Source organism: Chiloscyllium plagiosum, chromosome 12 (genome assembly GCF_004010195.1).
Source record: "Chiloscyllium plagiosum isolate BGI_BamShark_2017 chromosome 12, ASM401019v2, whole genome shotgun sequence".
Taxonomy (NCBI): domain Eukaryota; kingdom Metazoa; phylum Chordata; class Chondrichthyes; order Orectolobiformes; family Hemiscylliidae; genus Chiloscyllium; species Chiloscyllium plagiosum.
This window is the reverse complement of record NC_057721.1, coordinates 87,978,461-88,003,448: the sequence shown is the minus strand read 5'-3', so window position 1 is coordinate 88,003,448 and position 24,988 is coordinate 87,978,461. Positions and strand designations below refer to the sequence as shown.

The window sequence follows — 24,988 nt, the reverse complement described above, 5'->3', positions numbered from 1 at the left end:
ACAGGAGTGTTGTAGTGAAGTTTATTATACACACTGTAACACAGGAGTATTGTAGTGAAGTTTATTATACACACTGTAAGACGGGAGTGTTATAATGAAGTTTATTATTCACACTGTAACACAGGAGTGTTGTAGTGAAGTTTATTATACACAGTGCAACACATGAGTCTTATGGAGACTGGGCGCCTCCTAGCAGAGCGCTTTAGGGAACATCTCCGAGACATCCGCACCAATCAACCACATCGCCCAGTGGCTCAACATTTCAACTCCCCCTCTCACTCTGCCGAGGATATGGAGGTGCTGGGCCTCCTCCACCGCCGCTCCTTCACCACCAGACGCCTGGAGGAAGAACGCCTCATCTTCCGCCTCGGAATACTTCAACCCCAGGGCATCAATGTGGATTTCAACAGTTTCCTCATTTCCCCTTCCCCCACCTCATCCTAGCTTCTAACCTCCAGAAACTCGATCCCCTGACCTGTCCGGACTTGTCCGACCTGCCCAGCTCCTTTTCCACCTATCCACTAGACCCTCTCCTCCCTGACCTATCACCTTCATCTCGTTCCCCACTGACCTATTGTACTCTATGCCACTCTCTCCCCACCCACCCTCCTCTAGCTTATCTCTCCACGCTTCAGGCTCTCTGCCTTTATTCCTGATGAAAGGCTTTTGCCCGAAACGTCGATTTTGCCTGTCCTCGGATGCTGCCTGAATTGCTGTGCTCTTCCAGCACCACTGATCCAGAATCTGGTTTCCAGCATCTGCAGTCATTGTTTTTACCTCATTGTCCAGATTTTGTTGCATTTGAACACGGACTACTTCAGTATCTGAGGAGTCACGAATGGTGTTGAGCATTGTGCAATCATCAGCGAATGTCCCCACTTTTGACCTTATGATGGAGGGAAGGTCATTGATAAAGCATCTGAAGATGGTTGGATCTAGGACACTCCCCTGAGGAACTCCTGGAGAGATGTCCTGGAGCTGAGGTGACTGACCTCCAACAACCACGATCATCTCTCTATGTTTCAGGTATGACTCCAACCAGTGGAGAGTTTGCCCTTGATTCCCACTGATTCTAGTTTTGCTAGGGCTGTTTGATGCCTCACTTAATCAAATGCAGCCTTGATGTCAAGGGCTGTCACTCTCATCTCACCTCTGGATTTCAGCTCTAAATTTGTCATATTTGTTATAGGCCAGGATTTACTGCAAAGTTTACCAGCTGGGGTTCACACGCCCTAGTTATATTGTGGGATATGGAAACAATGTGTGGTAGTTACTGTCCATAAAGCTTTAATTGGAGCCTTGTATGATTATAATGTTCTGCTGGTTGGCATCCTGACTTGTGGTTGTGAAACTATTTTGAACAGTCTATTAAAATAACTCTGCATGATTATGATCAGTAGCAGCACAGTCTGGCGTCCAGCTCCATCAGCTTTGGAATTCTTGATTTCTTCATGTGAGTTATTGATGTCATATTTATTTTACTACTTTTGAATGTATTCTTCAGACCAATCTTTAGTACCATGCAGAAAGATGAGTCCTCAAGATTTCTAGCATCAATGTTATCAGTAATTTGCAGTTTGAGTTTCCAATTGTTCTTCTTGGTCTTCCTTCTACACTGTTTACTTTTATATTCATGTCTAAAATTACCGTTATTGTCGACATTGTGTTTTGGTTTTGTGAAGGTAGTAAGGAGCATGTACGCTGCTGTGAAATTGTTGAATCAAATGGCCTATGGCTCCTGAAATACTACATAATACTCTGAAATTCTGTGCTTTGTGGATAGTGTGGGCTGCATATCTGAGACATGAGCATGTGATCCAGGCAGTCCAGAGGTAGTGCTGCATAGACAGAGTTACTGTCCTTCACGTTCAGTATCTGACCTTCTCGCGATTAGGAGATCCAAGGCCCTTGTTGAAGAAGAGCCTCAAGTTCTCCTAGGTCCAGCGCAACTTCAATTCCTAGCCTAACACATTCTCATTTATCCTTTGCTATTACTGGAGCACAGCTGACAAGGGTGTTTTACTGCACAGTTACTGAATAGCAATGCAACTCATTGGGGAGAATTATAATTTTGGTTGACTGTTTAAATTTTTGCAATATCAGATCAGGTGCCTTTTGTGCATCTTTCCCAATGGAAATGAAATTGGGTGGTTGACCCAATATCATCAGTTTTGCGTTATTACCCAAAGTCTAATTTAGACCATAAGACATAGGAGTGGAAGTAGGCCATTCAGCCCATCAAGTCCACTCTGCCATTTAATCATGGCTGATGGATGTTTCAACGCCACTTACCCACACTCTCCCCATATCCCTTAATTCCTTGTGAGATCAAGAATTTATCAATCTCTGCCTTGAAGACATTTAACATCCCGACCTCCACTGAGCTCCGTGGCAATGAATTCCACAGGCCCACCACTCTCTGGCTGAAGAAATGTCTCCTCATTTCCGTTCTAAATTGACCCCCTCTAATTCTAAGACTGTGCCTGCAATTCTAATATCCCTGCCTGACAGAAACAAATTTCCAACATCCACCCTTTCTAAGCCATGTGTTGTCTTGTAACTTTCTATTTGATCTCCCCTCAACCTAAACTCTAATGAATACAATCCCAGGATCCTCAGCCGTTCCTTGTATATTAGGCCTACCATTCCAAGGATCATCCGTGTGAATCTCCGCTGGACACGCTCCAATGCCAGTATGTCCTTCCTGGGGTGTGGGGCCCAAAACTGGACACAGTATTCTAAATGGGGCCTAACCAAAGCTTTATGAAGTCTCAGTAGCACATCACTGCTTTTACATTCCAATCCTCTTGAGATAATTTGCACCATTATGTATGAATTATACTCTTAATCACATCTCTCAGATTTTCCACGTATGGAGTCAGCTATTACGAGGGGGCATAGCTTTAAATTAAGGGGTGGTAGGTATAGGACAGATGTTAGGGGTAGATTCTTTACTCAGCGAGACATGAGTTCATGGAATGCCCTGCCAGTAGCAGTGGTGGACTCTCCCTCTTTATGGGCATTTAAACGGGCATTGGATAGGCATATGGAGGATAGTGGGCTAGTGTAGGTTAGGTGGGCTTGGATCGGCACAACATCGAGGGCCAAAGGACCTGTACTGCGCTGTATTTTTCTATGTTCTATAACATCTTCAATGAACTAGCCATTCTGTGCATAAAAAGATCTCAAAGGCCACATAAAGGCCAAAACCTCTCTTTAAGTTTGTGTCAAAAGATAAAAATTGGCAAAACTCAAATTATCCCATTTTGTCATTAATATATAGCTAAACACGAAAATGGGATCTCCTTCAGCCTCAGCACTACACGGAGGTCCAGCTCCAACAGGGAGATCCCCCTTAGCACGACAGTGAAGACCAGCTCCTCCAGGGAGACAAGCTCTCAGCACTGCACTGAGTACCAGATCCAGTAGAGGGACAGGCCTCCAGCACTACACTGAGGACTAGCTCCTGCAGCAGGATTGTTCCTTTGCTCTGCATCATGCCATCAGTCTGGATCAATTAGTGAAGTAAGGTTTGGTCTACAATCCTTTGATACAGAGATGAGAGTTCAGGAAGTGATGTTTACATTCTCCTAAGTAAGTAAATTTGCCACAGTCCCAGAGGACCACAGGTTTGTTCTCTCATTAAAAAGAAAGGCAACTGGCAGTGGTTTAACCTGAGGATCACCACATCTGAGGCAAGGTTAAGAAGGCAGAACCTTAGTTAGTTTGGGAACATTAGCCTAATGCTGTCATAATTAACAGATGCAATGTTTGAGTGATTGTTGGGCACAGTGTGCTATTGGATATTGGACATGTTAGTCTAGTGGTTAACGGGCGGAGTTGCCCATTGGTTCTGTTACTGGATTGATAATCCAGAGAATGTTGGTTTATAACCACTGATGGTTTAAATGTTTGGATTTAGACTGTTTAAAAAAGTTGAATGAGGCATCAGTGATCACAAAACTTTGGATCACCAAAAATCTTAATTGGTTCAATAATGTTTTTGAAGGACAAATCAATTCAGCTCCAGGACCGAACTCTATCTCTGCAGGGGCCCTCAGGGCATGGGTCCTAGGCCTAACCGTCTTCAGGTTCTTTATCAATGATGTTCCTTCCATCATAAGATCCACCTGATCATTCCACAATACTCAGTGCCATTCACAATTGCTCAGGGACTGAAGCAGTGTGTGTTATTATGCAGCAAGCCAACATCCAGTCAGCCTGAGAAGTGGCAAGTACCAGACAACGACCATCTCCAATAAGAGATAATCTAACCATCAGCCTTTGACTTTAAATGGTGTTACCATCACTGAATCATCTCAAGGCACAAGTGTGTGAGGGAATAAGATTCACTAAATCTTAATCGGTCAAAATCCTGAAAGTCCCTTCTGAGGTCATTGTGGGTCAAGTTACAGCGGTTCAAGAAGGCAGCTCATCCTCACCTTCTCAAGGCGCAACTAGGGATGGGCAATAAATGCTGGCCAGCAGCAATGCCCATATCCCACAAGTGAATAAATAAAAAGAAAAGAAAAAAAGCTGATGTTGGGTTTCATGAAATTCAAAGAGCCCAACACAATCTGAATAAGTAACAATTTGGTTGACATCCCACTCCTCACTTTGGACACTGATGCACGGTAGCAACATTTACAATATGTACTGCAGCAGCTCTTCCAACAGCACATTCCAAACCCGTGAATTCAACCACCCAGAAGGGCAAGGACTTCAAATTTAAGGGAATCTGACCACCTTAAAGTCATAAACTATCTTGATTTGAAATGATATTGGAATTCCTTCCCTATCATTGGGCCAGAGCCTGGAATTACCTCTTTAACAGCACGTAGGTATACCTACCCCAAATGGGACTGTATCATTTCAACAAGGTCACAGAACTTGAGGCAAATGCAATTTCTGTGCTAACAGCGATAGAGGGGGGAATGGGGCTGAGTGGATTACAATATGCTGGCAAAGGCTTAGTGGGCTGTATGGCCTGCTGAGCTGCCGTGACTCTGATATTCTCTTGGCTAAATGGGGATGGGCAATAAAAACTGGCTTTGTTAAAAATACACTCATTGTGAAATAACTTGTAAAAATGCCTTTCAGAATATTTACCAAGAAAGAGTTAAAGTGTTTCTTTACAGATTTGCATCTGGTGGCATTCGTACGCTCGCAGCCAGCAATTAATAGAGACCTTAAGTGGCAGTGCGAGGGTGTGCTGTTTAATGGTGAGGAAAGAGTGTTTGTTTTAAGGAACATGGATAAGGATAAGAGGGTTATTGTTCCGCTTCTTCCCAAGCTGGGATCCAGCTCAGTGTGGTCTGGGCCTCTCTGGCGCCAAACTCAAGTTGAATAAGGGAGCTTTCCAAAAAAAAAGGCTTTCAGCTGGCTGAGTTGGCTGTGTGTAGGAGGCCGCTTGCTGCAGAAGGCGGCTTTGGGGTGCCTGGTTAAAGACACTGTAAAAGAACACGCTGAGAAATAGTGCAGGGAGAACAAAGCACTGCTCTCTGTTCCCTCAGGAGCTGGAGCAGGCAGCCACTGTACTTTGACACCAATGGCAGATAAACAGGCTGCCACATTATATCACTTGTGTCTCTGTTCTTCTGGGTCCAGAGACTGAATGCATTTTATTCATTATAAACAAAAGTCAGATTGTAATAATTTGCACCTCATGAATGAGCAGAATTAGCTGTGGTTTCAAAATAATAAATTTGAATGTCCACATGCATTCCCTCTTCACTCCACATCTCCAACTGATTCTTTCTTGCAAGGAACTTGTTAAAGAAACTTTGCTATTTAACCAAGGCCTTTAGTGAGAACTCTATTAAACCATCACTCAAAAATCCGTTTTCACACTGATCTGCATAGCAGCTGGGCCTAATGGAATGATAGTATAACTGTTGGCAGAGCCACAGTGGGCAGGGTGATTTACATTGGGCAGAATGGATGAGACTCATGCATAGAGACTCAGTGCTGTTGTGGTTGAGTAGGGGGTTTAGGAGTCAAGGTCAGTCACTGCCTAGAGGTTGGAGATGGGCTGGAGAGTTAGTTCAGGATGGCTTCTGCATTCTCTTTGCCAGCTGGTAAAAATGGCATATCTGAGCCAAATGCCACATGCACGTTATACACTGCTAATTGTGATGACACTTGTGCAAGGGGAATTGGTGGTATCCTGAAGAGAAATTCTAATCATCAGATGTTATCATTGCATTCTGCAGCACAGAAGGAAACCAATCAGCCCGTCATGCTGTACTTTCTCATCAAAAGAACTAGCCAGTTAGTCCCACCGTGCTGCTCTTTTCCCATAGCCCAGCACATTTTTCCTTTTAAATTATCTGGCCCTCACCCACCAGGAGAAGAAGGACATCAGATTACTGTTCATAGACTCAGTTCTGCATTTAACACAATCGTTCCTCAGCACCTGATTGGAAAGCTGAGTCTGCTGGGCCTAAATACCTCCCTCTGTACCTGGATCCTGGACTTCGTGACTGGGAGACCTCAGTCTGTCCAAAGTGGGAACAGCATCTCCAACACCATCACACAGAGCACGCCCCCACCTATACTCCCTCCCAAGGCTGCTTGCTCAGTCCAGTGCTGTTCATCTTGCTGACATCGCCACTGTGCAGCAATGCGTAAGTCAAATCATATCATCAAGTTTGCTGATCATACGATTGTAGTGGGTCTCATCAGCAGGAATGAGGAGTCAGCATACAGAAAGGAGGTGCAGCGGCTAACAGATTGGTGCAGAGCCAACAACCTGTCTCTGAACGTGGACAAGATAAAAGAGATGGTTGTTGACTTCAGGAGGGCACGGAGCGACCACTCTCTGTGGACATCAACGGCGCCCCAATGGAGATTGTGAACAGCACCAAATTTCTTGGCGCCCACTTAGCGGAGAATCTCACCTGGTTCCTCAACACCAGCTCCATAGCCAAGAAAGCCCAGCAGCATCTCTACTTTCTGTGCATGTTGAGGAAAGCCCAGTTCCCACCCCCGATCCTCACTACATTCTACAGAGGGTTCATTGAGAGTACCCTGAGCTGCTGCATCACTGCCTGGTTCGGGAATTGCACTGTCTCGGATCGTAACACCGTCACGGATCGTCATGGAAAGTGAGGACAGTTGAGAGGATCATCAGGGTCTCTCTTCCCTCCATTACAGGCATTTACACCACACGCTGCATCCGAAAGGCTAAGAGCAATGTAGAAGACCCCACGCACCCCTCACTCAGACTCTTCTCCCTCCTGCCATCTGGCAGAAGATACCTGAGATTTCGTCTCTCACGGCCAGACTGTGCAATAGTTTCGTCCCCCAAGCCATCAGGCTCCTGAACACTGTATGATCAGACTCTTTTCCATCTGAAATTCTTTGCATGATTTTGAATTGCTGCTAGAACCATGTCTGTTAATTATCATTCTTTTATTACACTAATTTGCATGTTTTGCACTTCTTATGCACTTTAAATTAGATTTCCTACAGTATGGAAACAGGCCCTTCGGCCCAACAACAAAGAAGGTGCAGATTATTCTCAAGGGGGAGAGGGCCCAGTAGGAGGTCATTGTCCACATTGGAACCAACGACATTGGAAGGGAAAAGGTTGAGACTCTGAAGGGAGATTACAGAGAGTTGGGCAGGAATTTAAAAAGGAGGTCCTCGAGAGTAGTAATATCTGGATTAACTCCCGGTGCTACAAGCTAGTGATTGAAGGAATAGGAGGGTAAAGCAGAAAATGCATGGCTGAAGAGCTGGTATATGGGAGAAGGATTCATACTTTTGGATCATTGGAATCTCTTCTGGGGTAGAAGTGACCTGTACAAGAAGGCCTGATTGGAAGGGGACTAATATACTGGCAGGGAGATTTGTTAGAGCTGCTCAAGATGATTTAAACTAGTAAGGTGTGGGATGGGACCCAGGGAGATAGTGAGGAAAGAGATCAATCTGAGACTTGTACCGTTGAGAAAAGAAGCAAGTCACACCGCCAGGGCAGGCAGGGACAAAGCAGAGAACAAGGTAGGACTGATAAAATGAACTGCATTTATTTCAATGCAAGAGGCCTAACAGGGAAGGCAGATGAACTCAGGGCATAGTAGGAACATGGGATTGGGATATCATAACAATTCCAGAAACATGGCTCAGGGATGGACAGGACTGGCAGCTTAATGTTCCAGGATACAAATGCTACAGGAAGGATAGAAATGGAGGCAAGAGAGGAGAGGGAGGGTCATTACAACTGTACTGAGGGAGGATATTCCCGGGAATACATCCAGGAAAGTTATTTGGGTGGAACTGAGAAATAAGAAAGGGATGATCACCTTATTGGGATTGTATTGTAGACCCCTGAATAGTCAGAGGGAAATTGAGAAGCCGTTATCTGTAAGAATAATAAGGTGGTTATGGTAGGGGATTTTAACTTTCCAAGCACAGACTGGGACTACCATAGTGTTAAAGGTTTAGATGGAGAGGAATTTGTTAAGCATGTACAAGAAAATTTTCTGATTCAGTATGTGGATGTCCCTACTAGGGAAGGCGCAAAACTTGACCTACTCTAAGGAAATAAGGCAGGGCAGGTGACTGAGGTGTCAGTAGGGGAGCACTTTGGGGCCAACGACCATAATTCTATTATTTTTAAAATAGTGATGCAAAAAGATAGACTAGATCTAAAAGTTGAAGTTCGAAATTGGAGAAAGGCCCATTTTGATGGTCAACAGTGTGCTGCTGGAAAAGCACAGCAGGTCAGGCAGCATCTGAGGAGCAGGAAAATCGACATTTCGAGCAAAAGCCCTTCATCAGGAATGAGGCTGGGAGCCTCGGGGGCGGAGACATAAATAGGAAATGGTGGGGCTGGGGGAAAGATAGCTGAGAGTGCAATAGGTGGATGGCGGTGGGGGTAAAGGCGATAGGTTAGAGATGAGGGTGGGGCAGATAGGTGGGAAGGGAGATGGACGGATGAGGCAGGTCAAGAGGACAGTGCTGAATTGGAAGGTTGGAACTGGGGTAAGGTGGGGGAGGGGAAATGAGGAAACTGGTGAAATCCACATTGATGCCCTGGGGTTGAAGGGTGGAAGATGAGGTGTTCCTCCTCCAGGCTTCGGGTGGTAAGAGAGTGGTGATGGAGGAGACCCAGGACCTGCATGTCCTTGGCAGAGTGGGAGGGGAAGTTGAAGTGTTTGGCCACTGGGGCGATGAGATTGATTGGTGTTGGTGTCCCGGCGATATTCTCTGAAACAATCCACAAGGAGGTGTCCTGTCTCCCCAATGTAGAGGAGACTGCATCAGGAGCAACAGACACAGTAGGTAACATGTGTGGAAGTGCAGGTAAAACTCTGATGGATGTGGAAAGCTCTTTTGGGATCTTGAATGGAGGTGGGGGGGGAGGTGTGGGCGCAAGTTTCACAGTTCCTGCAGTGGCAGGGGAAGGTGGGTTGTTAGGGGCGTGGACCTGACCAGGTAGTCGCGGAGGGAATGGTTTTTATGGAAGTGGATAGGGGTGGGGAGGGAAATATATCACTGGTAATGGGGTCTGGGATCTGTTTTTAGGTGTCAGATATAGCAGAGGATGATGCAATGTATTTGGAGGTTGGTGGGGTGGAAGGTGTGGACCAGAGGGGTTCTGTGCTTGTTGCGGTTACAGGGGTGGGGTTAATAGCCTACCATATGGAACGTTATCAAATGCCTTACTGAAATCTATATATACCACTATCCACCCTCAAACTATTCTTTTCGAGATGGTTATAAATCCTATCTTGTATAACCTTTTCCAACACTTAATCCACAACCAAAGTAAGGCTCACTGGTCTATACTTACCAGGGTTGTCTCTACTCCCCTTCTTGAACAAGGGGACAACATTTGCTATCCTCCAGTCTTCTGACACTGTTCCTGTAAACAATGACAACATGAGGATCAAATCCAAAGGCTCGACGATCTCCTCCCTGGCTTCCCAGAGAATCCTAGGATAAATCCCATCTGGCCCAGAGGACTTATCTCTTTTTACATTTTCCAGAATTGCTGACACCTCCTCCTTCTGAACCTCAATGCCATCTAATCTAGTGGCCTATTTCTCAGTATTTTCCTCAGCAACATTGTCTTTTTCTAGCATGAATACTGACGAAAAATATTCCTTTAACACTTCCCCTACCTCTTCTGACTCCACGCACAACTTCCCACTACTGTCCTTGATTGGTCCTAATCTCACTCTAGTTATTCTTTTATTCCCGATATACCTATAGAGACCATAGGGTTTTCCTTGATCCTATCTGCCAATGACTTCTCATGTACCCTCCTTGCTCTTCTTAAATCTTGTTTTAGGTTTTTCCTGGCTAACTTGTAACTCTCATACGCCCTAACTGAGCTTTGATGTCTCATCCTAACATGAGCCTTCTTCTTCCTCTTGACAAGTGATTCAAATTCCTTAGGAAACCATGGCTCCCTCATCTGACAACTTCCTCCCTGCATGACTCCCCGCAGTAGCTGTTCCTTGAATAAGCTCCACATTTCAATCGTGCCCGTCCCCTGCATTTCCCCCAGTAGTAACTCTTGCCCTGCGTTATATACCTATCCTTTCCATTGCCAAAGTAAACATAACCCAATTGTGGTCACTATCACCAAAGTGCTTGCCTACTTCCAAATCCAACACCTGGTCAAGTTCATTACCCAGTACCAAATCTAATGTGGCCTTTCCCCTTGTTTGCCTGTCTACATATTGTGTGAGGAAACCCTCCTGCGTACATTGGACAAAAACTGACCCATCCAAATTCCTTGAACTATATATTCCCAGTCAATATTTGGAAAGTTAAAGTCCCCCATAACAACTAACCTGTCACTCTCACTCCTATTGAGAATCATCTTTGCTATCCTTTCTTCTACATCTCTGGAACTATTCAGAGGCCTATAGAAAACTCCCAACAAGGTGACCACTCCTTTCCTGTTTCTAACCTCAGTCCATACTACCTCAGTAGAGGAGTCCTCAAACGTTCCTTTTTGCCACCGTAATGCTGTCCTTGACACAGTGTTCCCCAACCACCCCCCGCCTCTTTTACCATTTTCTCTGTTCTAATTGAAACATCTAAATCCAGGAACCTGCAATAACCATTCCTATCCCTGCACTACTCATGTCTCTGAAATGGCCACAGCATCAAAGTTCCAGGTACCAACCCATGCTGCAGGTTCATCCACCTTATTCCGGATGCTCCTGCCGTTGAAGTAGACATACTTCAAACCAATGTCTTGCTTGCCAGTGCCCTTTTGTGACCTTGAAACCTTATTTCAGACCTCACTACTCTCAACTTCCTGTATATTCAAACTACAATTTCAGATCCCATCCCCCTGCTGAATTAGTTTAAACCCACACGAAGAGCATTAGAAAATTCCCCCCCCAGCATATTGATACCTCTCTGGTTCAGATGATGACCATCCTGTTTGTAGGGGTCCCATCTATCCCAGAAAGAGCCCCAATTATCCAAGATTCCAAAACCTTCCCTCCTGCACCATCCCTGTAGCCACATGTTCAACTCCTCTCTCTCCCTGTTCCTCACCTCGCTAGCACAACTCTGTCCTAGCTCCAAGCTTCCACCCTAGCTCCCTGAAGTTTTGCCTAAAATCCCATCTCTCTTCCTACCTGTGTCGTTGGTGCCTATGTGGGCCATGACTTGGGGCTGCTCCCCCTCCCCCTCACGGATCCCGAAGACACGATCACGAACCCTGGCAACTGGGAGGCAACACACCAACCGTGAGTCTCTCTCATTCCCACAGAACCTCCTGTCTGTCCCCCTAACTATGGAGTCCCCAATGACTAATGCTCTGCTCCTCTTCCTCCTCCCCTTCTGAACAACAGGGACAGACTCTGTACCAGAGACCTGTGCCCCATTGCTCACCCCTGGTAAGTCATGCCCTCCAACAAAATCCAAAACAGTATACTTGTTGTTGAGGGGGACGGCCACAGGGGATCCCTGCACTGCCTGCCAGTTCCCTTTCCGTCCACTGACAATAACCCATCTACATTCTTCGTTTATCTGAGGTGTGACTACTTCCGTGTAACTCCTCCCAATAACCCCCTCTGCCTCCTGAATGATCCAAAGTTCATCCAACTCCAGTTCCCTAACACAGTTTTCGAGGAGCTGGAGTCGGGTGCACTTCCCACAATGCAATCAGTAGGGACACCACTGGTGACCCTTACGTCCCTCATTCTGCAGGAGGAACATTCAACTGCCTAACCTCCATTCCCACTGTTCTAAGCTCCCAATGAGACTCCTGAAAACTTTTTTGTTTGGTTTGAGGAGGAGGAGGACGGGTACGAGACACTACCCGCGTAGTGTTTTGGGTAAAGCAACCGTCCAAATGTAAAGCCTCACTTACCCAACAGTCCTCTGACCGGTCCTGCTCAGCGTGCGCTCTGCCTTTACACGAGGTAAATTTTTATACTTTAAAGTTACCTTCCCATCGGTCCTCTGGTCCCTGCTGTCGCTTCTCCAATTTCAACTGCTGTCGAAAAAACAAAATTTAAAAGACATCTGGATGGGTATATGAATAGGAAAGGTTTCAAGGAATATGGGCCAAATGCTGGCAAATGGGACTAGATTTATCTAGGATATCTGTTCGGCATTGACAAGTTGGACCAATGGGTGTATTTCCATGCTGTGCATCTCTGACTTTACAGGAGTAGTGAAGTCTTGCTTCGATTGTATAAAATCTTGTTCAGACCACATCTGAAGTATGAGTCTCGATCTAGAGGACATTATGTAATAATAAGGGAGATGCCAATTGAGTTTGAGATTAGAAGAATTCTTTTTTTACTCAGAGGGTTGTGAACCTTTGGAATTGTCTACCAGAGAGCTATGGGTGCTCAGATTTTTGCGTGTGTTTAAGTTAGAGATTTATAGATTTGTAATTAGCAGTGATGTACAAGGCTACTGGGATGCGGGCATGGTAAGGCATTGAAGTATTTGATTATGTTGAATAACAGTTCAGGCTCGATGGACTGAATGGGCTAATCCTGTTTCTAGGTTCCTATGGAGTACATGAGCTGAGTGGCGCTACGGGAACTAAACTGAACGTCAGTGAGCAGGTTATTTTATTTATTCATTCATGGAATAAGGCGTAGCTGACCAGGCCAGCATTTATTACCCAGAGGTCAGTGAAGAATCAACCGCTTTGCTCTGGTTATTGCTAAGCAAGTGCTGCCTGTTATAGCACTGTTGATGACCCTATCCACCACTTTACTGCCAATCAAGAGTCGACTGATAAGATATTAATTGATCAGTTTGGATTTGTCCTGCTTCCAGTGTAGAGGACATAACCGGGCAATTTTCCATGTGGATGGCAGTGTTGTATCTGTATTGGAGGAGCTTGGCTTGGGGCAGTACAGAATAAGGTGGCAATTACTGAACTATAACTGGAGTTAATAGCATTGGTAATGGGACCGAGTTGTATTCTAACATGCCTGAAATCAGAAATGACAGATGACCCTGAGGACTAGTTTTCTTGCTGTAGACAAACAACTGTTTTCTGCTGTTTGACTAGCCATACATGACATACTGAGTAGAATCCACTTTGGTGAAGCTACGCACTTTGGTGGTAATATTCTAAAATAGTCTTGCTTTCCAAGTTAGTTTTTAAAAACATTTCATACCCTTTGCTTCCTAAACCTCCCATAACTCTATAAACTGTAACCATGCAGTGCAATGGAAGATAATAGCCGTCTTGTGATTTACAATTTTGTTCTGATGCTAGATATAAAAGAGACCTAAAATGTAACTTTTTCACACAGAGGGTGGTACGTATATGCAATGCGCTGCCATAGGATGTGGTGATGGCTGGTACAATTGCAACATTTAAAAGGCACCTGGATGGGTATATGAATAGGAAGGGTTTGGAGGGATATGGGCCGTGTGCTGGCAGGTGGGACTAGATTGGGTTGGGATATCTGGTCAGCATGGACGGGTTGGACCAAAGGGTCTGTTTCCGTGTTGTACATCGCAATGACTCGATGACTGTATTCCTGGCCTTCGTTCTTTCTATTGATGTTTGCCCAACAAATACTCCCCATTGAACTAAATTCATGTTAGAGAAACAGTTAATTTGTGGGAGTTGATTCATTTTAAGGAAATAAAAAACTAACCTGGGAAATTTGCTAAGATATTAAAGATTAAACTGGGTTAAAATTCTGTTATTTCAAAGCTGGTTATGCTGGATCCCATTCAGTATTAATAATGGATGTTAGTAGTTTAAATCCATTGAAGTTCTCTACTCAATGTCTTGGATTGTATAGCTACTGCAGGTGTGCAGATTAAATGTGGGCTGCAGTATGCAACAACATGCTGACAATGAATTGATGCAAGCTCAGATCTGTTGAGATTCAGCATCATCAGCATGGGCGTGGGCTCTTACAAAGGTGTGCTTTATGTTTTAACAGAGCTGTATGGCTTTGATGTCCTAATTGACTCCAATCTCAAGCCCTGGCTGCTGGAAGTTAATCTGTCACCGTCTCTGGCATGGTAAGTCAGCAATTAACATTGGTTTTGTTTCATTAAAATTTGCGCTTGAGAAGACAGGATGATTCAGATATTTCCCTTCTTCTTCCTGGATTTGTATTTAACCAAACTGGTGAGATGCAAATCTCCAGTTATTTGGTTTTAATCCCAATTGAAATGAGGTTGGCTAGTTTCTATCCATGGATCATCAGTGAAAAATTGTAGTACTCTTAATGTAGCACCAAGTTATCAGTTTTGGTCAGAGAGTGTACTCAGGGCTGGTGTAAGAAATGGAAAAGTGTAATGCTGACGCAGTTGGGTTACCTTTCTATGGTTGAAACAGACGTGCTGTTTGGGAAACTTACACCTGACTTTTTTGACCCAGATCCTGACACTGGCAAGTGTCCTGTACCTCAGCACTTCCATCATCACGCTGCAGAGTATGAAATTGCAAAAAGAAGCAATTGATTTTGCAGCAATGGTGTTGTTGCAGTTTGGTGCTGTGGTATTGCATTATCGTGTCACAGTGGCAAGGTAAGATTACATAAAATGAAAATGGAGATGCAGCACAGAATCAGGCCATTAAACATATAAGAACCAGGACAGGAGTAGGCTGTTCAGCCCTCGAGCCTGCTCTGTCATTCAAGAGGATCAAGGCTGATCTAACACTCCTCATATTCACTTTCCTGGGTTTTCCCCATAAACCTTAATTTGCCTACTGATCAAAAATCTTATCTATCTTAGCCTTAAATAAACAAAAGGACTCTGCCTCACAGTGCTCCGTGGCAAGGAGTTCCAAAGACTCTCAATCCTTGTGAGAAGTTATTCCTCTTTATCTTAGTCTTAAATTGATGCTCCTTTATTCTGAGACTATGCCCTCTAGTCCTATGCTCTCCCATGAGGGAAATAACCTCTGATTTACCCTGGGCGAGGTAATTGCCTAGTAGTATTATTCCTAGGTGATGAATCCAGAAACTCCATGAATGTTCAGGGGTCGAGGGTTTGAATCTAACTTCAGCACATCGTGGAATTCGAATTCAATAAAAATATCTGGCATGTTGAGTCTAGTTTTTGGGGCAGAAAATCATCTGGGCTCACTAATGCTCTTCAGGGTAGGAAATCTGCCATTCTGGCCTACATATGCTTCCAGACCCACAGCCTCTTGCTGTTTCCCTAGTTAAGCTGTTCCACTATATTTGCAACACTGGTATCTACCCGACAACATGAAACATTGCCCAGCTATGTCCTATACCTGAAAAGCAGAACATATCCAACCCAGCCATTTACCATTCCATCAGACTACTCTCGAGTATCAGGAAAGTGATGGAAGGGGTCATCAACAGCGCTATCAAGCAGCACCTGCTCAGCAGTAACCTGCTCAGTGACACCCAGTTTGGGTTCCGACAGGGCCACTCAACAGTTGATCTTATTGCAGCCTTGGTTCAAATATAGACAAAACTGTGATGAGTAGGAATCTGGGCAAATTCTCCACAGTTTGGAGTCATACTTGGCACATAGGAAGATTGTTATGGTTGTTGGAGGTCGGTCAGCTCAACTGCAGGAGTTCCTCACGGTAGTGTCCTAGGCCTAACCATCTTCAGCTGCTTCATCAATGACCTTCTGTCCATTGTAAGGTTAGAAGTGGAGATGTTTGCAGATGATTGCACAATGTGCAGCACCATTTGCAACTCCTCAGGTACTGAAGCAGTCCGTGTTCATATGCAGCAAAATCTGGACTATATCCCAATTTGGGCTGTCAACTGGCAAGTATCAATTGTGCTACACCAATACCAGGCAATGACTATCTCCAAAAGAAACTGACTAACCACCACCCCTTGACATTCAATAGTGTTACAATCACTGAATTCCCCCAACTATCAACATACTGGGGGTTACCATTGAGCAGAAACTCAACTGGACTTCAACAGAAACAGAGTGGCTACAAGAGCAGGTCAGAGGCTAGGAATACTGCAGCAAGTAACTCACCTTCTGAGTCCCCAAAGCCTGTCCACCATCTACGGAGCACAAGTCAGGAGTGTGATGGAATACTCCACATTTGCTTGGATGGGTGCAGCTCAAGAAGCTTGACACCATCCAGGATATAGCAGCCTATTTGATTGGCACCACATCAACAAACATTCACTCCCTCCACCACCGAAGCTCAGTAGCAGCAGTGTGTACTATCTGTGAGGTACACTGCAGAAATTCACCAAAGATCCTTTGACAGCATCTTCCAAACCCATAACCACTTCCATCTGGAAGGACAAGGGTAGCAGATATATGGAACACCACTCCCCTGCATGCCCTCTGCCTAGTCACTCATCATTCTAACTTAGAAATATATCTCCGTTCCTTCAGTGTCACTGGATCAAAATTATGGAATTTCCTCCCTCAGGGCATTGTGGATCAACCTACAGCATGTGCACTGCAGTGGTTCAAGAAGGCGACTCCCCCCACCACCTTCTCAAGGGGCAATTAGAGACGGGCAATAAATGCTGGGCACAGCCAGCAACACCCACATCCCATGAGTGAATAAAAAACACCCTGTCAAGCCCCTTGAGAATCTACATGTTTCAATGAGATAACATCTCATTCTTCTAAATTCAAGTGAGTAGAGTCCCACCCTGTTTTACCTTTGTTCATAAGGCAATCCCTCCATACCAGCCATCATCCTAGTGAACAAAAACAGAAATTATTGGAAAAGCTCAGCAAATCTGGCAGCATCTGTGGAGAGAAATCTGAGTTAATGTTTTGGGTCCAGTGATCCGTCGTCAGAAGGTCATTCGACCCAAAATGTTAACTCTTGATTTCCCTCTACAGGTGCTGCCAGACTCTGCTGAACTTTTCCAGCAGTTTCTGTGTTTAGTTCCGATTTTCAGTATCCGTAGTAATTTTGGTTTTTATCATCCTAGTGAAACGTCTCTGAACTGTCTCCAGTGAAATGGTATCTTTCCTGAAATAACAGACCAATACTGCTCACAGTACTCCAGATGTGGTCTCACCAGCACCTTTTACAGTTGCAGTAAGACTTCGCTACTCCAACCCCCTTGAAATAAGGACCAACATTCCATTAGCCTTCCTGATTACCTGATGCCCCTGAGTGCTAGCTTTCTGACTTAAATCATATGTTCTGTTTTTCTCCCAAAATGACCAACTTCACATTTTCCCACATTGTACTCCATTTGCCAACTTTGTGCCCACTTATTTAACCTATCAATATCTCCCTGTAAACTGTCTGCATCCCTCTTGCAAATTGACTTTCCACCTATTTTTGGGTCGTTTGCAAATCTGGCTTCCTTCCTCGAAGTCATGAAAGTATATTGTAAGCAGTTGTGTTTCCAGCCCTGTTCCTTATAGAACCCGTCAGTGTACTGCCTCCAAAACCATGGCCTTTGAATGCCTTCTGGAAGTAGTTGGGCCCAGCCAATCCATCATGTTTTTTACACTCCACCCAGGCCTGTTTCTACATTTCTTCACAGATATACATCATTGTAACCTTCTATTCCCTTCTCCCTTCACTGTTTATTTAGTTTCCTCTGAAATGCATCCAAACTATTCACTTTCACCACTCCCTGTGTTAGGTGCAACATAATTTCTGAATAAAGAGATTTCTCCTAAGTTCCTATTGGATATTTCCCATTCCCATGTTGATAGCCTCTAGTTACCAGAGACAATAGTCACAAGAGGAAATATCCTCTATGTGTGCACTCAGTCATTTTAAACATCTTGGGTTAGGTCATCTCTCTTTCTTTGGAGGGAAGAAGACTTAGCCTGTTTATCCTTTTCTTATAGGTCTATCCATATGTTTCTCTCAGTCTTCCCTGCACACTGTCTGTGTTTTTGCATTTGCATACAGTACTTTTGTGGTCTTGCCAAGATTTAATGTAACCTCCTGAATTTTAAATGCCACCCCGCTAGAATTAAGGCCTGGTTCTTGACTTGCTTTTTGATGAGATAAAAACAGAGTCCTCAGCAAGTCTGGCAGCATCTATGGAGAGAGAAATGGTTAACTTTTGAGTGCAAGTTTTTTGAAAACTTCTCTTTTACACCTATTTGTGGTGTAACCTTTAGTGATTGATGTATTTGTACTCTGAAATCTCTGTGTTCCTTGACCGCACCTAGACTTTGTATCTTTCAAGCTTTAAGTGACTTTATCACAATCACAAAGAGCATGTCCTCAGAGTGGTCTACGAATGAAGAATTTGTGTACCTTCGTTTGTAGGTCCCTTTTAGTTTTCACATGCATCAATTTAAAAGTGATCAGCAGCACAACTTTAGTTTTAAACAAGGAGAGGGCATCTGGATGCTGGTAGTTGGTTCGTAAGTGTGAACCTAATTATTAGTTTGTATTTGACATTTAACAAATCTACTGTTCCATTTTAAATTTCCTGGCTTTCCTCCAGTTGAAGTTAAGTAATTCAGAAAGCAGCTGAAACCTTTTTTTTCTGTAATTGTGATCAGCTTGCACTTTTGTTTCAGAAGCATAGGAAGCCAAACATTTCAGTGTGACAGAACAAAGAGTATGGCTTGGAGTTTGGTGATTAGGGGAGTTGGGGAAGGAGGTGCTCTTTTGCTTGTACTTTTTTCAAACTTTTTCACTCTCCAGAAAAATACCCTTCTAGTTCATAAATGTCCATGAGGGAGGGAAGCTGCCATCCTTACTCGGTCTGGTCTACATGTGTCTCCAGAACCACAGCAATGTGGGTGACTCTTAACTGCCCTCTGGGCAATTAGGGATGAGTAATAAATGCTGGCCTATCAGCGATGCCCTGACCCCATGACTGAATTTTTTTTAAAAATTGGTGTTTACTCCACCACTGGGATTAAAGTGAGTATTAATCTCTTTGCAAAAATCTAATTATTAATTTGTATTTAACATTTAACAAATCTACTGTTCCATTTTAAATTTCCTGGCTTTCCTCCAGTTTGGTGATTGTTTGGTGAGGGTCAGATACATGGGTATCGTCTATTCCACTCCTAAAGTTTAAAATTGTAGGAGCATTTGTAGTAAGATTACATAACATATAAATAGACAGGGTCTTTTCCCAGGGGTGGGGGAGTCCAGAACTAGATCACATAGGTTTAGGGTGAGAGGGAAAAAATGTCACAGGGACCAAAGGGGCAAATGCTTCACTTAGAGGGTGATGCGTGAATGGAATGAGCTCCAGAGGAAGTGGTGGAGGCTAGTACAATTACAACATTTAAAAGGCATCTGGATGGTTATATGAATAAGAAGTGTTTAGAGGGATATGGGCTGGGTGCTGAAAAATGGGACTAGGATATCTGGTTGGCATGAATGTGTTGAACCAAAGGGTCTGTTTCCGTGCTCTACATCTCTATTACTCTGTGACTCTAAAGGCTATTGAGAAAGGTAGAAGTTAACTGTAGAGTTTAACATATTGCGTGTTGCATGTTCCTCATGCACAATGTGGCAGGTGAGTGACACAACATATGTCTCTGCTGGCAAAAAGTGCACTCAACTCCAGCTCCTTGATAGCCGAGTTAGGGAACTGGACTTGGAGCTGGATGAACTGCGGATCATCCGGGAGATTGAGGGGGAAATTGAGAGGATGTACAGGGAGATGGTCACTCCCTAGACACAGGATAAGAACAGCTGGGTTACAGTCAGGGGGCAGAAAGGGAACCAATAGACAGAGCAGGGATCTCCTGTGGCTGTTACCCTCACAATAAGTATACCATTTTGGATACTGCTGGTGGGGACGGCCTACCAGGGAACACCATAGTTGTCAGGTCTCTGGCACTGAGCCTGACACTGTGGCTTAGAAGGGAAGGGGGGAGAATAGGAAAGCACTAGTCATAGGGAATTCAATAGTTAGATGGATTGACAGGGGATTTTAGGTCAGGAACGGGACTCCCAGAAGGTATGTTGCCAGGGTCCGGGATGTCGCCGAACGGGTTTACAAGACTCTGGAGGGGTAGGGCGAGCAGCCAGAAATTATGGTACGTATTGGCACCAATTACATAGATAGGGAAGGGATTGAGGATTTGAAAAGTGACTGCAGAGAGTTAGGTTGGAAGCTGAAGAGCAGGACGAGTAGAGTAGTGATCTCAGGTTTGCTACCGGTGGCATGAGATAGTGAGGTGAGGAACAGGCAGCGAATGCAGCGGAGTCGTGGCTGCGAGGCTGGTGCAGGAGGGAGGGCTTCAGATACCTAGACCATTGGGATACCTTCTGGGGAAGGTGGGACTGTACATGAAGGACGGCTTGCACCTGATCTGGAGGGGCAAAAATGTCCTGGGTGGGAGGGTTTGGCAGGAGGGTAGGAACCAGAGCTCCACATCTGAGAGGGGGTAGTTGTAGATGGGGCAGCAACAGGATGTAGTGAATCTATCAGGAAGGTTTTTCATGTGATGGAACAAAGGGATCAGTTAAAGTGTGTCTGCTTTAACACAAAGAGTGTCAGAAACAAGAGTGACGAATTTAGAGCATGGATCAGTACTTGCGACTATGATGTTGTGGACATAACGGAGTCGTGGGTTTCACAGGGGAAGGAATGGTTGCTAACTGTTTCAGAACATTTAAAAAGAACAAGGAGGAGGGAGAAAGAGGAGAGGGTGTAGCATTGCTAATCAGAGAGTGCATCACAGCTACAGAAACGAAGGTTGTTGAGGAAGGTTTGTCTACTGAGTCAGTATGGGTGGAAGTTAGGAACAGCAAGGGAACAGTCACCGCATTGGGTGGTTTCTACAGACCCCCTAATAGCAGTAGGGAGATAAAAGAGCTCATAGGCCGGTAGATTTTGGAAAAGTGCAGTGGTAGCAGGGTTGTTGTTATGGGTTTTTTCAACTTTCCCAATATTGACTGGAACTTCCGTAGTGCAGATGGTTTGGATGGAGCCGTTTTTGTCAGGTGTGTTCAAGAGGTTTCCTGACTCTGTATGTAGACAGACCGACGAGGGGAGAGGCTATTTGGATTTGGTGATCGGCAATGAGCCAGACAGTGATCACAACTGCCTCACATTTACCACAACCATGGAGAGGGAAAGGAGCAGTTACCATGGGAAGATATTTAATTGGGGAAAAGAAAATTATGATGCTATCAGCAGGCGTTGGGAAGTACAGATTGGGAGCAATTGTTCCACAGAAAGGGCACAGCAGACATGTAGCAGACTGTTTAAGGAGCAGTTGTTGCGAGTGATGCACACAGTTGTTCCTCTGAGACAGGTAAAAAGGGGTAAGATTAAGGAGCCTTGGGTGACGAGAACAAGGGAGCTTCTCATCAAAAACAAGAAGGCAACTTATGTAAGGTGGAGGAAGCAAGGATCTAGCACAGCTTTAGAGGATTACAGGCTTACTAGAAAGGAGCTCAGAAATGGACTAAAGAGAGCCAGGAGGGGCACAAAAAAGGCCTGGCAGGAAGGATTAGGGAAAACCCAAAGGCATTTTACTCATACGTGAGGAATAAGAGAATGATCAGGGAGAAGGTAGGGCTGGTCAGGGGTAGCGTAAGGAACTTGTGCGTGCACTCTGAGTCCATAGGGGAAAGCCTAAATATGTTTTTTTGCTTCGGTTTTCACTAAGGAAAAGGACCTTGTTGTGAATGAGACCTTTGAGGAGCTGGGATACAGGCTTGACCAGATCGAGATTGATGAAGTTGATGTGCAGGAAATTTTGGAAAACATTAAGGTTGATAAATCCCCAGAGCCAGACCAGATTTATCCTAGGTTGCTATGGGAAGCAAGAAAGGGGGTTGCTAACCTGGCGAAGGCCTTTGCCTCCTTACTCTCCATGGGAATCGTACCAGAGGATTGGAGGGAGGCAAATGAAGGGTAATAGGGAAATCTGTGGCAATTACACACCAGTCAGTCTTATGTCTGTGGTGAGCAAGGTTTTGGAAAGAATTCTGAGGGATAGAATTTATGACTATTTGGAAAAGCATAGCGTGATTAAAAGCAGTCAGCATGGCTTTGTAAGGGGCAGGTCATGCCTCACAAATCTTATTGAGTTCTTTGAGGAGGTGACGAGACAGGTCAATGAAGGTCGAGCAATGGATGTGGTGTACATGGACTTCAGCAAAGCATTTGATAAGGTTGTCCAAGGTAGGCTCATTCATAAATTCAGAAAGTATGAGATACAAGGAGATTTGACTGTCTGGATTCAGAATTGGTTGGTTGACAGAAGGCAGAGAGTGGTTGTAGATGGAAAGTATTCTATCTGGAGGTCAGAGTTGAGTGGCGTCCCACAGGGCTCTGTACTTGGGCCCCTGCTCTTTGTAGTTTTTACAAATGACTTGGATGAGGAGGTTGAGGGGTGGATTAGTAAGTTTGCTGATGACACAAAGGTTGGAGGTGGTGTTGATAGTATTGAGGGCTATTGCAGACTGTAGCATGACATAGAAAGGATGCAGAGCTGGGCTGAGAAATGGCAGATGGAGCTCAACCTGGATAAATGCGAAGTGATGTATTTTGGAAGGTCTAAACTTGAATGCTGAATATAGGATTAAAGACAGGATTCTTGGCAGTGTGGAAGAACAGAGGGATCTTGGTGTTCAAATACATAGATCCCTCAAAGTTGCCACCCAAGTGGATAGAGTTGTTAAGAAAGCATATGGTGTTTTTATTAACAGGGGAATCGAGTTTAAGAGTTGTGAGGTTTTGCTGTAACTCTACAAGATCCTGGTGAGACTACACTTGAAATATTGTGTCCAGTTCTGGTTGTCCTATTGTAGGAAAGATACAGAGGCTTTGGAGAAGATACAAAGAAGGTTTACCAGGATGCTGCTTGGACTGCAGGGCTTGCCTTATGAAGAAAGGTTGAATAAGCTCAGACTTTTCTCTCTGGAGAGAAGGAGGAAGAGAGGTGACCTGATCGAGGTATACAAGGTAATGAGAGGCATGGATAGAGTCAATAGCCAGAGACGTTTCCCCAGGGCAGGACTGACTGGCACAAGGGGGTCATAGTTTTAAGGTGTTGGGGGGAGGTATAGAGGAGACATCAGAGGTAGGTTCTTTACACAGAGAGTTGTGAGTGCGTGGAATACGTTGGCAGCGGTGGTGGTGAAAGCAGAGACATTAGGGACAGAAGTAGGGGTAAGGTATAAGTGGGGTCTTTTTCTGGTTGACAAAATGCAATAAGTCATGTTCCGAAAGATCAATGTTGGAGGCTGAACCTTTTAGAATTGATATAAATTACTTGGATGATGCAAGCAAAGATATGGTTGCTAATTTGCTGAAGACACAAAAGTAGGTGGAAGAGTCAGTTGTGGAAGAGGACATAGGAGGTGACAAAGGGATATAGATAGGTTTTGTGAGTAGGCAAAGCTCCAGCAAGTGGAGTATAAGTAGAAAAAGTGAAATTTTCCATTTGGCAGGTGCGATACAGTAAAAACGTTATTTAATTGGTGAGAAATTGCAGTGCTATGACATGCAAAGTGATCAGAGAGTTCCAGAATTGGAAAGTAATACTCCGATACAATAAGTAATTAGGAAAGCTAATAGGATATTATTTATTATGAGGGGAGTTGAATGCAAAGCTGGTGATGTTATATTTCAGTGAAGCAGGACTCCACATCTGCAAGATGGTATTGGGGCACTTATTAACAAAGAATGTAAATGTGACTATTACCCTGAATAGGCTGGTTGTCTTGTGAGGAAAAATTGAACATATGAGGCTTGTATCTGATGGAGTTTAGAAGACTCAGAAATGGCTTGATTGAAATATATAAGATTCTGAGGAATCATGACAGGGTGAATGTGAAAAGAATATTTCCTATCTAGAACAAGGTCACTGATGAAAAATCAGGCTTGCACGTTTAAGATAGAGATGAACAGAATTTTTTTCTTTGAGGGTCTTCCACAAAAGGTAGTGAAAGCAGTCATTAAATAGTTTTGGGCAGCATTTGTTGCCCCTGTAACTGTAGGGGGTACCCTACAGTTGCAGTCTCTTGGATATCACTCCCAGGGATGAACAGGACTAGTGTAATGACTTTATATTTTGCTTCATGAAACAACTAGGTGTTTCTGAAATGAATTTGAAAATCATTCAAATGGAATGCACAGAACTAGCAAAGCAAGCTGAAACAAAAACAGAAATTGTTGGATTTCACCAACTGCCATTCTAGGCTTTGATATTAGTCTGGGATTCTAGAGTATTGATCCACTGATACTACCACTGTGCCATCACCTTCTTATTGACACGTGTATACAGAGAAAATGCTGGAAAATCTCAGCAGGTCTGGCAGCATCTGTAAGGAGAGAAAAGAGCTGACGTTTCGAGTTTAACTGACCCTTTGTCAAAGCTCATGTGTATAAAGAGTGATTTCAGATCACATGGAACTGGAGCCTGAGCCTGTAGAATTCCTCTCTTACCATCACTTTTATATAGTAATGTTTAATGCACCATTCATAATGATCTGAATGACCTGATCATACTAGAGGGAGGAATGTTGGCCAAATACTGGGAGAAATCCCTATTGCTTTTCAAATAGCAATGTGTGACCTTTTATATTCACCTGACCCACTGGTACCCTGACGTTATTGAGATTTGAGCTTTGCCTAGATTTGTGGTG

General features: G+C 44.2%; 1 protein-coding gene across 1 annotated transcript in view; it reads left to right on the top strand.

Annotated features, from left to right (window-relative positions):
- The window catches only part of ttll5 (tubulin tyrosine ligase-like family, member 5), a 320,598-nt gene that overhangs the window by 129,294 nt on the left and 166,316 nt on the right, over positions 1 to 24,988 (top strand). The window contains exon 13 of the mRNA XM_043700221.1: positions 14,403 to 14,484. Within this exon, the coding sequence (XP_043556156.1) occupies positions 14,403 to 14,484 (82 nt within the window). The remainder of the gene's footprint in view (positions 1 to 14,402; positions 14,485 to 24,988) is intronic.